Below are 20,293 nucleotides of genomic sequence, written 5' to 3' on the forward strand. Positions count from 1 at the left end.
TCTGTGCACAGTTCTCTTCTCTCTGGTGTTCTGCAAACTCTAGCTGCCTAGGCAACCCCGCCTCCCAGTTCTATCTTCACTCACGGAGATAGCCAGGCCCTGTCTGGATTCCCCTTCTGCACAGCAGCCTGCAAACTCTGAGAGTAAGCTGGAGCAATCAGGGCTCACCTCATCTGTCTGTCAAGGTTCACTGTCCTTCGTTGCCTGGTGTGTCTAGTATCTTGAAAACCACTGTCTCAGGTATTTTTTTCTTTTTTTGGTGGAAGGGTAAATCTGCCCCTTTTTACTTTATCTTTACCAGGAGTGGTAGTTCACTTTGTTTTACCAATTATTTGTTTGAGCATCAAATAACTGCAAGGTTCTATGTGATACACTTCAGACATGGAAATAAATAAATCAAGTCTGTTTTGTGATGCTTACAGCACAGACAGCAAGACAGGAAAGCAGATACAAAGGTGTAAGTGTTGTGATGGTAGGAAGCATGTTTTTTTCTAACTCCAACAACCTAATCTTTCCTGCCCATATATCCTTTCTCCAGGAGTCTCCTTGGACTCCTCACTGACTGCATCCTCATGGAGTGAAAACCAAAGACAGGTACACTTTGCTGAGGCTCCAGTGGATATGAATCTGGTTGTGGGTTGGGTGCAAAGACTGAAATGGCTCAGGAGGCTACGGATAGGGCTGGAGGTTTTAAAATACATGGTAAGAAAGCTCTTTGGCCCTTCACTAAATACTAGTGAGAAGCCATGGTGTGGTGGAAATAAATATTGAAATTCGGGATGGATGATCCCTGAGATACAGAGCTTCAAAGCTGCCAAACTGCTGCTGAAACAGAAGACAGCAGCTCTAATATTAAGACAGTGATGCACTCTACTCTAAGAGGCTGTATGCAGCAGGCAGTGAGGGAAGGAAAGCCAAAGAAGCACTTTGTATAAAGGGGAATAATTTCAATGACAGAAAACTCAAGTTACAAAGGTGTCTCTGGAAGTCCAGTACAACTAGTTCCTCCTGCACTCAACACTGGATCAATTGATCTTTGCTTAGTTAAGCACTGGATGAAGTCGTTGTGTTTCATTTAGAACAAAAAATATAAATTCTGTTTTAAAATACCGGTATAATGTTTCACAGAGCAGAGATGTTTGTGCTGTGCAAGGCCGAGAGGGCTGCAATACCAGGTCAAACACAGAAGATTGGGTCCTTGAGCCTTGGCCTGACAAAATGTTCCTCCTTCCTCATGTAATATCACACTGCAAACCCGCTGGGTGCAGCTCCCCTCCCCCTTCACATTTGTCTACCTCCTGGAGGTGGGCACAGGGCAGACTCCTCAGGAGAGCTGGTCTGTCTTAGCTGTATCAGCCATCCAGGGCCCGTGGAAATGCCAAGTCTGCCTTTCCTTGCCTCACCCCTACATGCAGACTTCCCATTCTGTTTGGCCTCATGGCCAGTTAGCCAGTTGCTCCGAGCTGCTTAGACACAGGAGTAAGGAATTGTAATTTCTTATGTCACGGAACCAGAGGAAAGGAATAAAGGAGTGAAACTCTAAGCACAGGAAACCCACCAACCAAGTGCCAGGGCAGATGAAGGAGGAAAAAATTGGGTCTTGTCTTTGTTCTTGGGAGTTTGGAGCTATTAGTGAGGAGAAAGGGATGTTTACAAAATCATATGATCACCATTGCCAAAAAATGGAGAGAGTACTTAGGGGGATGAAATTCTGGAATACCGCAAGCCCGTCTTTTCTCTCACACGAAGCTTCCTCAGAGGCCATCCCATCTAGTCAGCAGCATATACTACTCAGGGGAGGGTCTAGAGCTGGATCCTCCGGACAAAGACTCTTAAGTTTCTAAGTAGGCTTTGGGGATTTGTTGCAGAGATCCAAAAGTATATGCTCTCCATAAAGCAGTCTTAAATGAATCTCCGGTAAGGGGAGAAGGAGCGGGAGAGGAGATTCTACACTGCATGAGGTAAAGCCAGAGCTGACTGAGTTTACTAGGAGTTGAGTACATTGTTTTCTGCAATCAGGGATAGTGACTGGATATTAGAAGTTAAGTTTATTTATGGGAAAATGCATTTATATCTTTTTGACAGGAGTACTCATTTCTTCAACAAACATTTAGAAAGGTGTCATATTGGATGTATTGGACAGACTGACTATGCATCAAGCACAGTTCTAGGTGTTGGGGAAGTCAAGAAGCCAAATACAGTCAAGGGCCCTGTTCTCATGAGCTTAACATTCTAGGGAGGCAAGAACACAACAAATAACACAAGCTCCAATAGTGGTGAGCACTATAATGAGATGAAGAAGGGCATGGGGTAGAGAATCAAATGTAATTGCGGTTTTGGATTGTGAATTTCAAGTTATTATAACTAGGCTCAAACACATCTTTATTAATCAAAATAGGAACCATTGACAATTGACACATTTTTGCCAATGAGAAATAAGTACTTTTTCCTGTAGCATTAAAATCCATGATTCAGGGTTCAACAAACTCTTGGAAAGCATTTTCTTCATCCTGCTGGTTGTGGAAGCATCTTCCCTGCAAAATGTTGTCAAGATGCTTGAAGAAGTGGTAGTCAGTTGGCAAGAGGTCAGGTGAATATGGCAGATGAGGCAAAACTTTGTAGCCCAATTCATTCAATTTTTGAAGTGTTGATTGTGTGACAAGCAGCTGGGCATTGTCATGGAGAAGAATTGGGCCCTTTTTGTTGACGAATGCTGGCTGCAGGCGTTGCAGTTTTTGGTGCATCTCATGAATTTGCTGAGCATACTTCTCAGATGTAATGGTTTCGCTGAGATTCAGAAAGCTGTAGTGTATCAGACTGGCAGCAGACCACCAAACAGTGACCATGACATTTTTTTTGGTGCAAGTTTGGCTTTGGGAAGTGCTTTGGAGCTTCTTCTAGCTCCAACCACTGAGCTGATTGTCACCGGTTGTCATATAAAATCCACTTTTCTTCGCATGCCACAATCCGATCAAGAAATGGTTTGTTGTTGTTGCATAGAATAAGAGAAGGCGACGCTTCAAAAACAACTATTCTTTTTTCTGCTCAGCTCATGAAGGATGCACTTATGGAGCTTTTTCACCTTTCTAATTTGCTTCAAATGCTGAACAACATAGAATGGTCAACATTGAGTTCTTCAGCAACTTCTTGTGTAGTTGAAAAACAATCAGCTTGGATGATTCTTTTCAATTGGTCATTGTCAACTTCTGACGGCCAGCCACTACACTCCTCATCTTCAAGGCTCTTGTCTCCTTTGCAAAACTTCTTGAACCACTACTGTACTGTATGTCTGTTAGCAGTTTCTGGGTCAAACGTGCTATTGATGTTGCAAGTTGTCTGCACTGCTTTATGACCCATTTTGAACTTGAATAAGAAAATCGCTTGAGTTTGCCCTTGTCTAACATCATTTCCATAGTCTAAAATAAATATAAAATAAACAGCAAGTAATAAGTTATTAGCAAAAAACATCTAGTGAGAAGTGTGCATTAAAATGATGTATAACATAACCACATTTACTTAAGAATGTATTCTGATATCAAATGGCAAATTTCAACAACGTAAAAGCCCCACTTACTTTCACATCAACCTAATATTTTAGAGAGGCTAAAGGAGCCATCTCAGAAAAGTGACATTGGGGTAGAGATCTGAATGACATGAAGAAGTAATTCACTGAGATATTTGCAGCAGAGCTCTCCAGAAACAGAACAAGTGGAAAACCTGCAAGGCTGGATCCAAACCCTCCGCAAGTAGGAGCTGAGGAGTAGGGAGGTGAGGTGGAAATGAACAGGGGCTGTGGAACAGTCAGGGCATCACGGGCTTTGGTGTGTCAGTAACAGCTTTATTGGGGAGGAAGGGTGGGGTAATGAGCAGAGTTTACAAGGAGCTGGAGAAAGAAAGTCAGCACTGGCTATTGCCCCATTTATCTGCTTCTCTTAACAATATTTTTAAAAATGCTCTCTATCCTCACTGTTCCCAAGCCCTCTCTTCTCATTCTTTCTTGAATCCACCCCAATCTGGCTTTCATCCTTACCACTGCCTTAGACTGCCGGTGTCAATGTCACTAATGGCCTCTGTGTTGCCCGATCCAATGGGCATTCTTAGTCTTTATCTTTTAAAACATATTTAATTAACAAAGATTGTATATACTCAAGGTGTACAATGTGATGCTTTGCCATATGTGCACGTTGTGAAATAATTGCCACAATCAAATGAATTAACACATCCATCAGGACCCAGGCTGTACCTTATATCCCCAGAACTAAGTTCATCTTATAACTGAAAGTTTGTACCCTTTGACCAACATCTGCCCATTTCCCCAGCTCCCCCCACCAGTTCCTGAAAACCTCTGATCTACTCTCTGCTTCTGTAAGTTTGACTTCATTAGATTCCACATATCTGTACAGCATTTGTCTCACTGTTTATCCCTCCTCCTTGGCAATGTGTCCACTTGTCTTCTAGAACACCACAATATCCTACCATGTTTCTTAACTCTGTCTGCTCTTTCCCTTCTCAATTTTCCTGAACTTTTTCTTCATATCTCCCTGATCACTCAGTACTGGAGTGATTCAGGGGATCATGCTTGAGCCTCTTCTCTTTCCTCTCCACATTCATTCCCTTGGTGATTTCATCCTGGCTCATGTCTTCAAATGCCATTTATATGCTGATGATTTCCAAATGTATTTCCACAGCATAAACCTCTTTCTGAATTCAGAACTAGTATCTCTAACTGCCTACTTGACAACTCTGCTTGGATGTCTCAAGCTTAACATGTCTCAACATTCACTGCTGACCTTTTCCATAAAACCAGCCCCTCGGCCGGACACAGTGGCTCACGCCTGTAATCCCAGCACTTTGGGAGGCCAAGGCAGGTGGATCACCTGAGGTCAGGAGTTTGAGACCAGCCTGGCCAACATGGTGAAACCCTGTCTCTACTAAAAATACAAAAATTAGCCAGGCGTGGTGGTGTGCGCCTATAATCTCAGCTAATCAGGAGACTGAGGCAGGAGAATTGCTTGAACCCAGGAGGCAGAGGTTGCAGTAAGCCGAGATCACGCCATTACACCCCAGCCTGGGCAACAAGAGTGAAACTCCGTCTCAAAAAAAAAAAAAAAAAGCCCCACCTGTGGTCTTCCCCATCACTGTTAATGAATCTTTATGGTCATTCAGGTTGTTCCCCACTGATACTCTATATCTTACTTTATTTGTAAGATGTAAGTCTTATTGGTTCTAGGATGCAAACATGTCTATATTCTGCTCACTTCTCTCTGCCTCTACTGCTACCACCTGACTTCCAAGTCATCGCTAGATTCCTACAGTTCCTCTAACAGTTCAACTTCCTTTCACCCTTGCCAGAGAGAGCCTTTAAAAACTGTCAGATAATGTCACTGATCTGCCACTTCTCATCTCATTGACTATAAAGCTAAAGTTGCTACATGATTTCTCCCCACCGCCTACCTCTACCCAGACCTCCAACCTTGTCTTTCAAAACTCTTTCCCTCATTCACTCAGCCCCAGCCACACCAGCCTCCTTATTGGCTCCAGAGAACTCCTGCCTCTGGGATGCTGCCCATGTTGGGCCCTGTGCCTGCACTCATCCTCATGCTGACCTCCTGGTTTTCTCCAGGTTCCTGTGTGAGGCCTTCCCTGGCTACCCCATTTAAAATAAATGACAACGCCCTCCTCCAGCACTCCATAAACCTCTTCCTTGCCACATTTTTCTACACAGAATTTCTGAACATTTAACTTGATTTAAATTTCAGATGTGTTTACTTTGCATACCTTGATTTATATTTCAGGTGTGTGTTTATTTTGCATAACTCCTCTACCCCCCACTGGAATGAAAGCTCTAGCAGGGCAGAGATTTTTGCCTGTTTTGGTCGATGCTATACCCTAGGTCCTAGAACACAGGCACACAAAGAAACTCTCCAGAAACAGCAGTTGAATAAAAAATCAACCAATAGGAAAGAAGGTAGGAAAGGCATTTCTAGCAGACAGGAGGGATGGAAAGCACAAGGTCCACAGACCTGGGACCTGGAGATCTGCCCTGCCTTCCTGTGTTCTCCTCTTGAGATTATGTCATCCTCTGTAAACTGAATGTTGAATTCCATGCCCTGAAGGCCCCTCTAGCATTAGAATCCCCAAACTCGGACCCTAAGTGGGGTAGAGAGGTGGCCCTGGGGTTACTGGGCATAGGGCTCCTGGCAGAGGTAGGGGAGGTACGGGGAGAAGGAAAGGTAGCTGGAGCTGAGCATGCAAGTACTAGTCTATGAGAGGAAATGGGCTCACCCTTCTTTCCCACAGCACTCTGACCGCTCTCTCCCCTTCCTGCCCACTCCACCCCAAGCAGGCTTTCTAGTAAAACCTGAGTGGCAAGAAAATAACTTTGCAGCTACTCCAGCAATTTCCAGCGTACCTGTCTTCTGACTTGCAGCTCCCCTGTCATCCCCTATGGAAGCCCTGGGCTCTCTCTTACTGGGGCGTACCAGGATTCAGTGTCTATTGCACATGGTGGACATCTCTGCCCCTAGTGGAGAGGGTGGCTTTGGAGCACAGGGACTTGAGCTTGATCAACCTGCTGGCTTTGAGAGCACTGGCCAGCTGCTACACTACTCTGAGCTTCAGCTCCTCCCCTGTAAAGCATAAAGGATTATTACATGAGAGTGAATGAGGGGTTGATGCACAGTGTCTACCAAACAGCAGGTTTGGAAGGCCTGTTCCCTTTGCACTTTCCTCTGCATTCTTTCCAGGGAGACTTTCCAAGCCCTGTTTCTGTTTATACCTGCATCCATGCAGGGTCCAGTTAGTTGAGTGCTCACTTGGCATGGCACTGAATTGCACCCACCTCTCAGTTTCTGCACCTGTCTGTCTATCAGGCTAGGAGTTCCCTGAGGGCAGAATCAGGATCCTCTACTACATCTAGAGCATCCTGAGATCAGGGGTTGTATCGCTTTCAGACAGGGAGGATAGGCCAGGGCCCTTCCCAGCACACTGGCTCAGCTGAGGTCTCAGAGGCCTGCACATGCCCTGACTCTCAGCATTGTGACCTAGTTTAATGTGAGACAGTAAGCAGGGGACATGTGTCTTAGGGAGGGAGGGATAGGCACTATTTTCTACTTTGGACCAGACCATCTCATCTAGTAGCCTGGAGCAGTCAGATTGCTTTGTGACAAACTGTCCATAAATACAGACTAGTTCATGGGGGGCTCACCACGACCCATGCCAGGCAGGAAAATGTGGGCAGCTCACTTTTGTTGGTAAAGTCATGAGCCACACACACACACACACACACACGCATGCACATGCACAAACACATGCATCTCAGTGGCCTCTGCAACCACTTTTAGGAGTAATTGTAAGAGCAATTATGCCTCTCAGGAGGCAGCTGATGCAGGATCAGGTGTCCTCCAACAGTCTCTAATTAGCAAGAGAGAAAGAAGGAGCGGGGAGTGATAAATCAGGAAGCTGGGCAAAGTCCTGGAAAATCCCTGATCCCTTACATTTACTTGTCTGACAATTGAGGACCCTTTGGAGGGAGGCATCATGGCTGGACTTGGTCCCTGTGCTCCCCTTTTGTTCTGTGACTGTCTATCCCCTCTGAAATGTCCCTCCCCCATTCCCTGCACCCAAGGGCCCTGCCACTCCTGGCTGCCCTCAACCAAGCTGTGCTCCTCACAGCCCTGCCTTCTTCTTGTTCACACAGCCCTGTGAAGTCTTACCCCACATGGTATTTTGCCTGTCATCTCCATTCCGTGTGCTTGGCTGAAATCGTACCTTCTACCTTTGACTTGATGGGCTGTGACTGTATGTACACTCCTCATTCTATTACTAGATTCCTTTTTCCAGATAATATTTTGTTCCAAACCACTGTCTGTCCTCTGCCCATGCATATCCCAGGCCCCTCCATGTACCATCAAGCTCTAGAAATGCAAAGCCACTTTAATGTCCCCATGATTCCCACTCAGGGGAGCACACTCAGTGCACACAGGCCATCATCAAAGCACAAGACAGAGTCTCATGTCCTGGGCTGAATCGTCACCTGAGGCCCAGCAGCAGCAGCAGACTGGAAGGAGCAGCAAATGGGAAGGCGACCTGGCTCCCCTCACCACACTACCCCCATGGACTGTGTGACTGTGGGGCTTCATGTTTTTCATGGGCAAAATGAGTTAGTTAAAGCTGATGAACTTTAAAGAACTTACATCCTTAAAACTATCTTTAGGTAGGTAACACACTGTAATCCATCAGCAAACCTTTGCAATGGCCCCCAATGATAAAATAGCCAACTTCCTGAGTACAACCTATGTGCTAAGCACATATATTGCCTCACCAAATTCTCACAGAATTCTAAGGAGTTGTTAGTATCCCCATTTTACAGACAAGGAAACTGAAATTCATAGAGGTGAAATGTCCAGATAAAAAGACATGCAAGTGCAATTCAAACCCAGGCCTGTCTGACGGCAAAGCCAGTGCCCACCATTGAACAGTAACATTCTTTCAGATTGGATTAGGCTGAAATAAGGTTAAACACCAGACCCAGCCGGGAAGTGGAGCTCCCTATTCCCAGGACCAAAGAGGGTCATCCCAAGGGCATGTTGGCCGAATGAGAGCCAGAGAAAACTGACACTCTCTCCAGAAAACCCAGAACTGGCCATGTTGGGGTAAGTGACTGACTCACAGAGCTGGAATGTGTCTTTGAAGTCACCTAGTGGAACCTGTCACAGCCATCAGATGCTCAAGCACCTAGCAAGGCAGCCTGATGGGGAGGAGAGCCCCTGACCGGAGGTCAGGACACATGGGTTCCAGCCCAGCTCTATCACAGCCTCGCTGTAGGCTTTTGGGCAACTCATGTTCTCTCCAGACTTCAATTCCTGTCAGAAGACAGATAAGCCCCAATGGTGGGGAGTAAGCATATGTGTGTTAAGAAGCTCCTATGTGTTAAGGAACACCTACATTCTAAGCTACTTGAAGGCAGGGACTTTTCTATTCATAACCCTATCTCCAGTGCCTTGCACATAGTAGAGGCTCAGTAAGTGTTGGTTGAATGAATACATCAATTATATTAACAACTTTACCTTGTGACCTGGTATTAGGCAAAGACATTACTTCTTTTTTTATTGAGGTACAATTCATATAACATAAAGTTACCATTTTAAAGTGAACAGTGCGGTGGCGTTTAGTACATTCATATATTATGCAACCACCAACCCTATGTCATTCTATAACATTTTCATCATCCCCATTAGCAGCTACATCCCATTCTCTCCTCCTCTCACTTCCTGGCAACCATCAGTTTGCTTTCTGTTTCTATGAATTTATGTATTGTGAATTTAAGTTATTATTACTAGTTATTATTAGATAGATAAATAAAGAAGCTCTTATGCACCAGGCACAGTGTAAGGCATTTCCCATGCATTCTCTGAGGACTCCTCCATCTCAGAGATTCTGCTGCTGGACAGAGAATCAACTGTACAAAATGTGATATCCCCAACAATGAGCCCAAAGGGGAGAGAATTTCCTTTAATTGGAGAAGGGGGAACTGGGTGTCTCTTTTCTCTACTACTGACAGCCTTTATGCCTCTGCTCCTCTTGCTGCCACCAAGAGCAGAGCTGTGGCTGCCCTTCCACAGCTCTCAGATCCAAGAACAAAGGCCAGCACTGGTGACTGAGATCCAGCGATCCAACAAGCCCAGGAGAGAAAGCTATAAGAAGATGTAAGAGAGGAAAGCAGGTCAGGACAGACAGATCCACCCAGAAGGCCAAAAAGGATGAGTCAGCCCTCTTGGCCCTTTCTTGGTCTCATCTCCCTTCCTTGCCCAGCAGACGGGCACAAAAGGTGAGAGAAGAGCCAAGGTCAGGCCCAGGAAGCAATGGAAAAAGACGAGGAGGATTCAAAGTTTGTGGGGAAGGTAGGGCACCGTGGCTCACGCCTGCAATCTCAGCACTTTGGGAGGCTGAGGTGGCAGACCATGAGGTCAGCATTTCAAAACCAGCCTGGCCAACATAGTGAAACCCCATCTCTACTAAAAATACAAAAATTAGCCAGGCATATTGGCACATGCCTGTAGTCCCAGCTACTCAGGGGGCTGAGGCAGGAGAATCGCTTGAATTGGGGAGGCAGAGGTTGTACTGAGCCAAGATTGCACCACTGCACTCAAGCCTGAAAGACAGAGCGGACTCTGTCTAAAAAAAAAAAAAAAAGAAGTGTGTGGGGAGGCAACTAGTGCAGGTTGGCATGTTGAGGACTGAGAGCTGCCGATGTAGGAGACAGTGCCCTGGGGAGAGCAGGAGGCCTGTGAGAGGGAGAGGAGGCTAGCAGCCTCAGAGCACGGGGCAGTGCCATACCAGGAAGCAGACGAGGCATGGCTATCTAAGATGAGAATGCATGATTTTCTGGCCCAAGTCACCTTCCAGGACCATCTGCCATGATCCCTATGGCAATCTGCTAAGAGCTGTCCTCAGCATCCCTCCCCACAGGACATTGAATCACCATAACCAATTTCTTCTGCCCCCTACCACTAAGCAACAGTTCAAATAGGTTGCCTCACTCAGGAGAGAGACAAACCAGCCAGATTCTGCCTCCAAATTTGAACTAGCCAGTGCATCCTTGGGCTGGGGCAGAGTTGGGGCCAAAGCTTCTCCGTGTGTCATGGGATATGAGCTCATCCTCATTATGTTGGGTGGGGGTTGGACAGTTACCCAGACTTGTCATGTGGACTTGGAGCTTATGAGGTCATTCACACAGGCAGTGAAAGAACCTCTCCCATATACATGAATGCCTGTCTCCCAAATGGGGCAACCTGTGGGCAGAATAAGGGACTTCTCAGCCCTAGAATGTTGAGGTTTCCCCAACCCCTCCCACACACACAAACACTCCCTCAGCTTTATCCACTGCCTTCTTTCCCACACCCTAGCTTTGCCCAGCAGTCAAAGGCTCACACATACCATGTTCTCCTTAAGGCTCTTATTATGCCGTGAGTCAGAGGGCGGGAGGCAGATCTGGCAGATACTGAGCCCCTGCTAACCCATAAGACTGGTGTGACTTCCTTGATCTGAGTCTGCTACCCCAGACTGACTGTCACGGGCTGGGAAGAGGCAGATTCCCCCCAGATGAGGTCAGCAGCAGAGCACAAGGGCATCTGGGCCAAAGTAAGGATGCTTGATTAGTTCTTCAAGGCAGAGTGGGTTGTGCTTTCTCTGCCCCAGAAAATGGCACTGTCCCTGTTCTATGGGAAAACGAATGTGAGGTCCCTGGGTGGGCTCAGGGAACAGAGAGGTCATGAGGAGAGGATAGCACTGCAGAAACCAAAGGTCCCTTGTGAGTCCTCCATCTGTCTTTTTAGGCATGATCCAGGAACATGACAAAATTAGTGCTTTAAATATATTTACTTGGGGCTAAGAGAAAGGTGCCTGTCAGGAAAACTATGGGGAATCAGGACACTTCTCAAAATTAGCCCCTCTGAGTATTGTCTTTATAATTCCTTCTTTTTGGATTAGATTGTAAAAAAGATAGTGTAAATGAATGGTGTCCATATAATAAGTTATTAACCAACCATTAAAAAGAAACGGAAGAAATAAATCAGTTTTGTTTTTACACACACACATAAACATTGATCAACACTTAAATGTTTAATAGTCATTATTTTCAGGTGGTAAAATTCACTGTTCTTCAATGAATACTTGTAGAGCACATATTATATGCAGTGGTTTTGATAGGTTCTAGGGGCATAGTGGAAAACATACCAGGTATACCCTGCTCTTAGCTTATTTTCCAGTGGGAGAGATAGACAATAAGCAAGTGAACAAATGCAAATAAATTACTCTAGATTGTTATAAGTGAAATGAAGTACCAATCCTTTAGATATGGTACACAGAGGAGGATCTCTGACAGACCCCAACATTGACACTGAAGCTGAAATGCATAAAAGAGCCAGAGACCTGGGGAGGGGCCTGTGGGCAGAAGGAGAGCAGGTACCAAGCCCCCAGGTGGAGAGCTCTGGGCTCATCTCAGGAACTGAAGGCCCGCAGTGAGGTAGGAATATACCTCTCAGGGAGAGATTGACATGAATTGGGGCCCCAGAGGAAGGCAGAAGCCAGGTACTCAGGGTCTTTTGAACCACGGCAGTGAGTTTGAATGTTACTTCAAGTGTGCTGGCGCACTGCTGGCACTGGGGAGAGATGTGCTCAAATCCCCACTCTGAAAGATTTCTTAAGCTATTTCTTCTAGAGTATGGTTTAGAACAGGAAATGGATGATTTGATTCTGATCTTTATACCTTCATGCATTTAAAAAAGTACTTAAGAAAGTAGTCTGGTTTGTCATTATAAAAAGCAATACTTATTTTTATATTGTGTATATTCAATCCTGTTTCCTTGCCTAGAGTGGGCCATGCTTTGGAGGTCTTATGAGCACGGCATTCCTGAGAACTTCTCTAACTGCAGCCTCGGGCATGGAGGCTGGGCAGCAAGTGGCAGCAGCAGAGGACTCCTAGAAGCCTTCTACTTGACTCTACTTGGCCTAAAGTCAGACTCCCCCAACAAAAGACAGAGTTTATTTCCACATAGAATGGAGTTAAAAATATATTCTGAGAGAGGAAGGGCTTGTGGCCCGAGAGAACACCCCAGAAATACCACCCCTTCATGGGAAGTGACTCTATCTTCAAACATATAACCCTGCCTGGACATCCCCAAAAGACACATAACTTTCCATGTCATGCCCTTGAAAGTGAATCTTTCAGCCTAATACTGAGAACAAACTCATTTTGAAAGTGGAAAAATAGAGATTCGGAGCAGAAGTTTGACTAAGGTCACAAAACAGTAGAATGCCTCACTCAGCTCCCTGCGCCCACATCAGAAAAGCATCACAGGAATAGTTGAGTTCCCAGAATCCTCTGGCCAGGCAGGAGCTGTGTGTCCCTGGGAAATGGGGCCCTAAAGGGTTTGCTGCTTAAGATGCCTGTGGTGAGTCAGGAAGGGGCTAGGGGAAGTTGACCAACTAGAGTGGTGAAACCTGTCCATCACCTTCAACCTGGAGGGAGGCCAGGTTGGGGAATGATATAAATAGTGCCCTGACTCCTGCTCAGCTCAGCACTCCACCAAAGCCTCTGCCTCAGCCTTACTGTGAGTCTGGTAAGTGTCGGACAGTAGAACCATAGTTGGGACTTGGAACCTCCAACAGCATACGATGTGGTGGGGGTGGGCAGCCTGGGTGGGGGTGGGCATTACTCTGGGACTGGATTCAGCTGGACTTTCATTCTGGGGGGACTGGGGTCAGAGTACTGAGAGAAAAGTGCCTTGGCACAGAAGTGCAGAACAGACAGTAATCATCCTATGTCCCATCTTTTCTTGTGACCATATTTTTGGATTTGTGTGTGAGAGAGAATTACAGAAGGGAGGAAGGGAATAGCAGTCAATTTCTTTCCTAAACCTCTTGGGTTTTGACAGACCATCATTTTGCCTTCTTTATGGAGGGAGAGGGTCAGGGAAGAGCTTCTACCTTTTGACTATGCTGCACAGAGGGACAGCAGAATGGGGAAACCTTTCTATTTGGAGAAACCTAAGCAGAGCTGGGACAGGAAAACTCAATTTAGAAGTATAAGACTTGGAAGAACAAGCTCCAACTCTCAGTAACTTTCCAGCTCCCACAGCCCCACCCCAGACACAAAGACTGCAGCTAAAGCTCAGAAGGTCAGGAGAGAAAGCAGCCCTGGGGTTGAATAGGCCAACCTGCTGGCTTTACAGAGGGGAAAACCGAATCCCAGGAGACTAAGTGACTTGCCCAGAAACACACAGCATTCCAATAGGAGATGCAGGCCCAGAGTATGTCCTGTGGCTCCAGTCTGGAGCTCACACCATGACCTCTTGGATCCTCTCTGGCACGGCCTATTGATTTTCTAGGACTTGGTGTTCTTCAAGAGATTCCCTAAGGCCTTACTCCTCACTGCGACATAATCCCAGAACGCATCTCTGCTCCTTGGTCAGTGAAGCGATGAGGGTGGATACAAGGACTAGACAAGAGCAGACAGTGAGCTGGCACCTTGCCCACCCTTGCAGAACAGCCTGCAGACAGATCTCCTTGTTGGCTCTCACCTGGGAACAAGGAGGCTCCTAGGAAGACCTTTCTCTGCCCCTCCACATTTCCACCCTTCACTCTCTGCTGCTTTTGGGAAATGATAGTCCAGAGGTGGTAGGACAGTACCCTGCCCAAGGGAAGAGGGGATGCTAAATAACCAGATACTTCTGCAGGTTTCCAAGGTTTCATCTATTTCCTTTGCCTTCGGCCTGTGCCTCAGACCTCTTCTGTCTTTCAGGTTGACAGCAGCTTCCAAGATGTCCCAGCAACACACACTGCCGGTGACCCTCTCCCCTGCCCTCAGTCAGGAGCTCCTCAAGACTGTTCCTCCTCCAGTCAATACCCAGCAGGAGCAAATGAAACAGCCAACTCCACTGCCTCCCCCATGCCAGAAGGTGCTTGGTGAGCTCCCAGTGGAGGTCCCATCAAAGCAAGAGGAAAAGCACATGACTACTGTAAAGGGACTGCCTGAGCAAGAATGTGAGCAACAGCAGCAGGAGCCACAGGAGCAGGAGCTGCAGCAACAGCACTGGGAACAGCATGAGGAACATCAGAAAGCAGAAAACCCAGAGCAGCAGCTTAAGCAGGAGAAAGCACAAAAGGATCAGCAGCTAAACGAACATCTGGAAGAAGAGAAGAAGCTCTTAGACCAGCAACTGAATCAAGAGCTAGTCAAGAGAGATGAGCAACTGGGAATAAAGAAAGAGCAACTCTTGGAGCTCCCAGAGCAGCAGGAGGGGCAGCTGGAGCACCTAGAACAGCAGGAGGGGCAGCTGGAGCTCCCAGAGCAGCAGGAGGGGCAGCTGGAGCACCTAGAACAGCAGGAGGGGCAGCTGGAGCTCCCAGAGCAGCAGGAGGGGCAGCTGGAGCACCTAGAACAGCAGGAGGGGCAGCTGGAGCTCCCAGAGCAGCAGGAGGGACAGCTGAAGCACCTGGAGCAGCAGGAGGGGCAGCTGAAGCATCTGGAGCACCAGAAGGGGGAGCTGCAGGTCCCAGAGGAGCAGGTGGGGCAGCTGAAGTACCTGGAACAGCAGGAGGGGCAGCTGAAGCACCTGGATCAGCAGGAGAAGCAGCCAGAGCTCCCAGAGCAGCAGGTGGGGCAGCTGAAGCACCTGGAGCAGCAGGAGGGGCAGCTGGAGCACATGGAGCACAAGGAAGGGCAGCTGGGGCTCCCAGAGCAGCAGGTGGGGCAGCTGAAGCAGCTGGAGGAGCAGGAGGGACAGCCAAAGCACCTGGAGGAGGAGGAGGGGCAGCTGAAGCACCTGGTGCAGCAGGAGGGGCAGCTGGAGCATCTGGTGCAGCAGGAGAGGCAGCTGGAGCAGCAGGAGGGGCAGGTGCAGCACCTGGAGCAGCAGGTGGGGCAGCTGAAGCACCTAGAGGAGCAGGAGGGGCAGCTGAAGCATCTGGAGCAGCAGCAGGGGCAGCTGGAGGTCTCAGAGCAGCAGGTGGGGCAGCCAAAGCACCTGGAGAAGGAGGGGAAGCAGCTGGAGCTCCCAGAGCAGCAGGTAGGACAGCCAAAGCACCTGGAGCAACAGGAAAAGCAGCTAGAGCACCCAGAGCAGCAGGAGGGACAACTAAAACATCTGGAGCAGCAGGAGGGGCAGCTGAAGGACCTGGATCAGCAGAAGGGGCAGCTGGAGCAGCAGAAGGGGCAGCTGGAGCAGCCTGTGTTTGCCCCAGCTCCAGGCCAGGTCCAAGACATTCAACCAGCCCTGACCACAAAGGGAGAAGTATTGCTTCCTGTAGAGCAGCAGCAGCAGAAGCAGGAGGTGCAGTGGCCACCCAAACATAAATAACCACCCGTAGTGTCCAGAGGCCCTCAGATCGTCTCATACAAGGGAAGAGAGAGCCACTGGCTCCACTTATTTCGGGTCCCCTAGGTGGCCCGTCTCATCTGTGAACTTGACTCTGTCCCTCTACATGTGTCTTTAATGAGGTGGGGGTGAGAGAGAGAGGGAATTATTGCCCAGTGACACCCCCAGTGAGCCCAATCCCAACCTCAGGTGAGCAGAGCCTCTACTTGAGGGACTATTGTTACTATAGGAATCCTTACTTCCCCAGTATTGAAGCTGAATCAGTGAGTGTGTAATGATACATAATAAATCTTGGAAGTCTTGGGATCCTACATTCTTTTTAGCATTTTCTTCTCTCACACCACATAAAAACCTGTGTATGGGTCAATGGCTGGCAAGAGACTCCCATGGCCCATTCTCAAAGGAGGACAGACCCTTTTTAAATTTTGATCCCCAAATCACTCAATAGATCCAACAGTTCCTGAAAAAGAAACAAACCCCCCCTCCCCACAAAAAAAAAAAAAATCAGCTTCACTTAATATACTTGAAAACAACACTTGCCAGCCATGAAAAGGGGATACGTTGTTCTGGTTGCATCTCAGTGCAACCCTACCTTCTACCACCACACCATACCAAACCCCTGGCAGAGCCCACCCTAAACTTCTTCTCCAGATTCAACTCCTCTCAGGACGGGGACTGGGAAGATGCTAGGAAAGCTTGGGGACTCCATCTGGTTTCTAGTCCCTTCCCTGGAAACATTTCCAGGCTCTTCTGCTTGGGTTTTCTCTCTTAGAAAATCTCATGATTTCCAAAAGTCTTACGGTCTGCCTGCTTGGCTGAGGAAGACTTTAGCAAAGCAATAGAAGTAGAATTGGGCAAGGTGGGGAGAGGAGGTGTTCCAGATTCTCTCTGAGGGAAAGTAACAGCGTTATTAAAGGAAGTAAAGGTTGGACCAGCAGCAGTCATGGAAGCCAAAACTACTGACTAGGCTGGAGAAATACAGACCCAGTCACTGCAGGTGTCACCCTCCTGCTACCTGGCTCCCTGACATTTCCATAGCCTTTACTGCCATCAATCATATCAGGACCTGGGGCTCTCCTTTCCTGGGAAAAGTGCTGCTTTTAATTCTTCAAATTGCTCACTTTTAACTATTTAACCACAGCATTTTAGGCAGGCTGTCTCAAGCTATTCGAAGCTATTTTACTGCAGGACTATTTTATCTATCAGGGACTTCCGTACTGAAGTGTCCAGAGACACTCAAGTTTAATAGATCTGCACATCATGGCACTTAGCATTCCTTCCTCCCCACCCAACCCCAGCAACGCTCACTGTGTTTCCTCCTTAGGTGTTCTCTCATTGAGTTAAGAAAACCGCCATTGCCATCTGTGTATTCACAATCATTCCTCATTCTTCCTCCTCTTCCCTACCCCCATCAAGGATCAAGTCCTTGCTATCTCCATCAACACCTTCTGAGCTCGGCCTGAAGTCATTTCTCACCTGAACTGTTGCAACACCCTTCCAGCTGGTCTCTCTTGCTCTGTATCTCCACATACCCTGCAATCCACTCATTACCCAGAGGACAGGGTGTTCTACTTAAAATTCTAATCTAACCACATCCCTCCCTAGGTTAGCACTTGTCAGTGGTTCTCATGACTTAGACCTTGAGAAGGCAGGCTCAAGTCCTGGGCAGGAAGATTGGGGACAGAAGGTACAGTAATCAGAAGCACCCAGCGTGTGTGCACATTTTCTTAGTTGATTTTTAAAAAATAGCCATTTTAGGACGGTATCAAATTTGTAGAAAAGTTAAGAAAATACTAGAGTTATCATATATTTCACACACAGTTTCCCCTATTATTAATATTTTACATGAGTAGGGTACATTTGCTACAAACTATCACAGCTCAATACGGTGTTATTGGCTGAAGTTCCTGGTTTATTCAGATTTCCTTAGTTTCACCTAATATCTTTTTGCTGTTTCAGTATCCCATCCAGCATATCACATTGCATGTACTTGCCTCCTTAGGCTTCTCCCTTGACAGAATCAGTTCCTCAGACATTTTTGTGGTTGTTGTTTTGATGATCTTGACAGTTGCGAGGGGTGCTGGTCAGATATTTTGTAGGATATCCCTCAATTTGTATTATATTTGTCTGATGTTTTTCTCATGATTAGACTGGGATATGGGTTTTTAGGAGGAAGACCACAGAGGCAAAGTGTCATTCATTCTTACCACATCATATAAAGTATACGTATATCAAACATGACTCATCACAGTTGCTATTAAACTTGATCACTTAGCGAGACAATGTGTGTCAGGTTTCTCCACTGTAAAGTTATTCTCCTCACCCTCCCCCAATTTCCCCTTCTGTACTGTACTCTGGAAAGGAGTCACTATGCAAAGCTCACCATTAAAAAGTGGAATGTAAAGTTTCCATCATGGAGGATGGAGAATCTACTTAAGTTCATAAGTTATTTGGAATTTTCAGTACAGATTGGTCCCCACCCTATTTATTTATATTACTATGGACTCATGACTGGTTATTTTGTACTATGGGCTACAACCCAGTAGTACTTTATTTATTTGTTTGTTCAAATTGTTCCAGCTTTGGCCATTGTGAGCTCTTTCATTGGCTCCTGTGTTCTTTAAAATATACTTCCATCAATATGGTTTTTTTTAATTTTATTTTATTTATGTATGTATTTATGTTCAATTTGTTTTTTTGTTTTTGTTTTTGTTTTTTTTTGCATACTGCCCTACTTTCTGACACTACAAGATACTCTAGGCTCATCTTGTGTATTTCCTGCCCCAGTCCTAGAATTAATTTCTTCAAGGAGTCCCATTTCATTTTATCAGAGAATGGTATTAGAAACCAAGAACTGCGAACTGTGTATGACCATTACTCCTGGGGTATCATTTCCTTTAGGCCCTCTTAACTGGCAAAGGAAGTATATATGTGTATACTAACCTGTGTGTGTGGGCATTTATGTGTATTTTCTAGTAATGATCTATATCTATATTAAGCTAAACAGAGTTCATACTAATGTCTCCAACTATAATTTATTACTACATGGATCTTTCTAGCCTCCTCCCCTTTCTTATCTGAAAATTCTCACTCCAGCTGTGAGAAACCTCGCCCCCAATTGCCATCTATTTTCTTAATTATTCATTTTCAGTATTCAGGAGTGACTGTACTGTTTTACATTCCCACCAGCAATGAGTTCTTCCTGCTTGTTATTTTCACCAGCATTTGGTGTTAGCTTTTTGAATTTTAGTCATATTTATAGGTGCATAGTTATATTTCATTGTTTCAATTTGCAATTTTCTTATGTAATTGAAATAAGCCTTTCTTATGTAGGCTTAACATCATGTTAAGCCTACACTCATATGCTTTTTGCCATCTTCATATCTTCTTTTATGAGGTGTTCAGATCTTCTGCCCACTTTTTTAATGGAGTTGTTCATTTTCTTTCTGTTGAGTTTCTAAAATTATTTTATATATTGGGATTATCAGATATGTGTTTGGCAAATATTTTCTCCTGGTCTGCAGCTTGTCTTTTCATTCCATTAACAATGTCTTTTGCAAAGCACTTGTTTATAATTTTAATAAAGTCCAACTTACCAATTTTTTTTCAAGAATCACACTTTGGTATTGTATCTAAAAACTCATCAACAAACCCAAGATCACTTAAATTTTCTCCCATGTTATCCTATAGAAGTTTTAATTTTACATCCTTCATTTAGGACTGCGATACTATGAATTGATAGGTCTCAAATCATTATTTTGTATCTGGGTATCCAATTGTTTCAACACACTACACCTCTCTTTGCCCCCCAACTCAATCTGCCTGGTACCAAGTGTAAAAAAACAAATTTTTCCCAACTCATGGTTTTTACAACGGAAAAAGATCAAGATGAACAATCAGCTTCCCCACAATCTTGGGTTCCATGGCAGGAGAACAGTCCCTACTTCAACCCATGGGAAACATCATAAATGCCTGAAGGGAGGCATATCTCTGAGGACAGTCAGAGCCAAAGTCAGGGGTGGGCCTACCATCCCCAGCCCTGGAAATTCTGTACTATAGCTCTGCCAAAGGAGATGCCAAAACAGACTGGCTGTTCAGCAGCATCGCACTATGAGAGGTACATTCCACAGGTCCCCAGGTCACAGGTTCCCATGTGTTGAAAAGATTGTGCGTTTATGTTTAAAGTGGGTGTCTTCCAGGCAACATATAGTCAGACATTGGTTTTTATCTATGCTTATAATCCTTGTCATTTTATTGATGTATTTAGACCATTCGCATTTGAAGTGATTTGTGATATAATTGGATTATTATTTACCATGTTTGGAGCTGTTTTTTATTCATAGCACTTCTGTTCTTTCCCTCTTTCTCTGCTTTCTCTAGTTTTAATTGAGACTTTATTATTTTCATTTTATCTT

General features: G+C 45.8%; 2 protein-coding genes across 5 annotated transcripts in view; both read left to right on the top strand.

Moving 5' to 3' along the window:
- The window catches only part of SPRR3 (small proline rich protein 3), a 118,862-nt gene that overhangs the window by 17,714 nt on the left and 80,855 nt on the right, over nt 1-20,293 (top strand). The window lies entirely within an intron of this gene.
- On the top strand, nt 168-16,189 carry IVL (involucrin). 4 transcript variants are annotated; one of them, XM_063624764.1, is made up of 2 exons: nt 168-240; nt 14,303-16,189. In XM_063624764.1, the coding sequence occupies exon 2, from the start codon at nt 14,322-14,324 to the stop codon at nt 15,858-15,860; it is 1,539 nt and encodes a 512-aa protein (XP_063480834.1). In that variant the 5' UTR covers nt 168-240; nt 14,303-14,321; the 3' UTR covers nt 15,861-16,189. The 4 variants fall into 4 exon arrangements, with proteins under 4 accessions (XP_063480834.1, XP_063480831.1, XP_063480833.1 ...); XM_063624761.1 differs by lacking the exon at nt 168-240 and adding an exon at nt 12,801-13,121; XM_063624763.1 differs by lacking the exon at nt 168-240 and adding an exon at nt 12,827-12,953.

This window comes from Symphalangus syndactylus, chromosome 12, assembly GCF_028878055.3.
Source record: "Symphalangus syndactylus isolate Jambi chromosome 12, NHGRI_mSymSyn1-v2.1_pri, whole genome shotgun sequence".
In the NCBI taxonomy this organism is placed as follows: Eukaryota; Metazoa; Chordata; class Mammalia; order Primates; family Hylobatidae; genus Symphalangus; species Symphalangus syndactylus.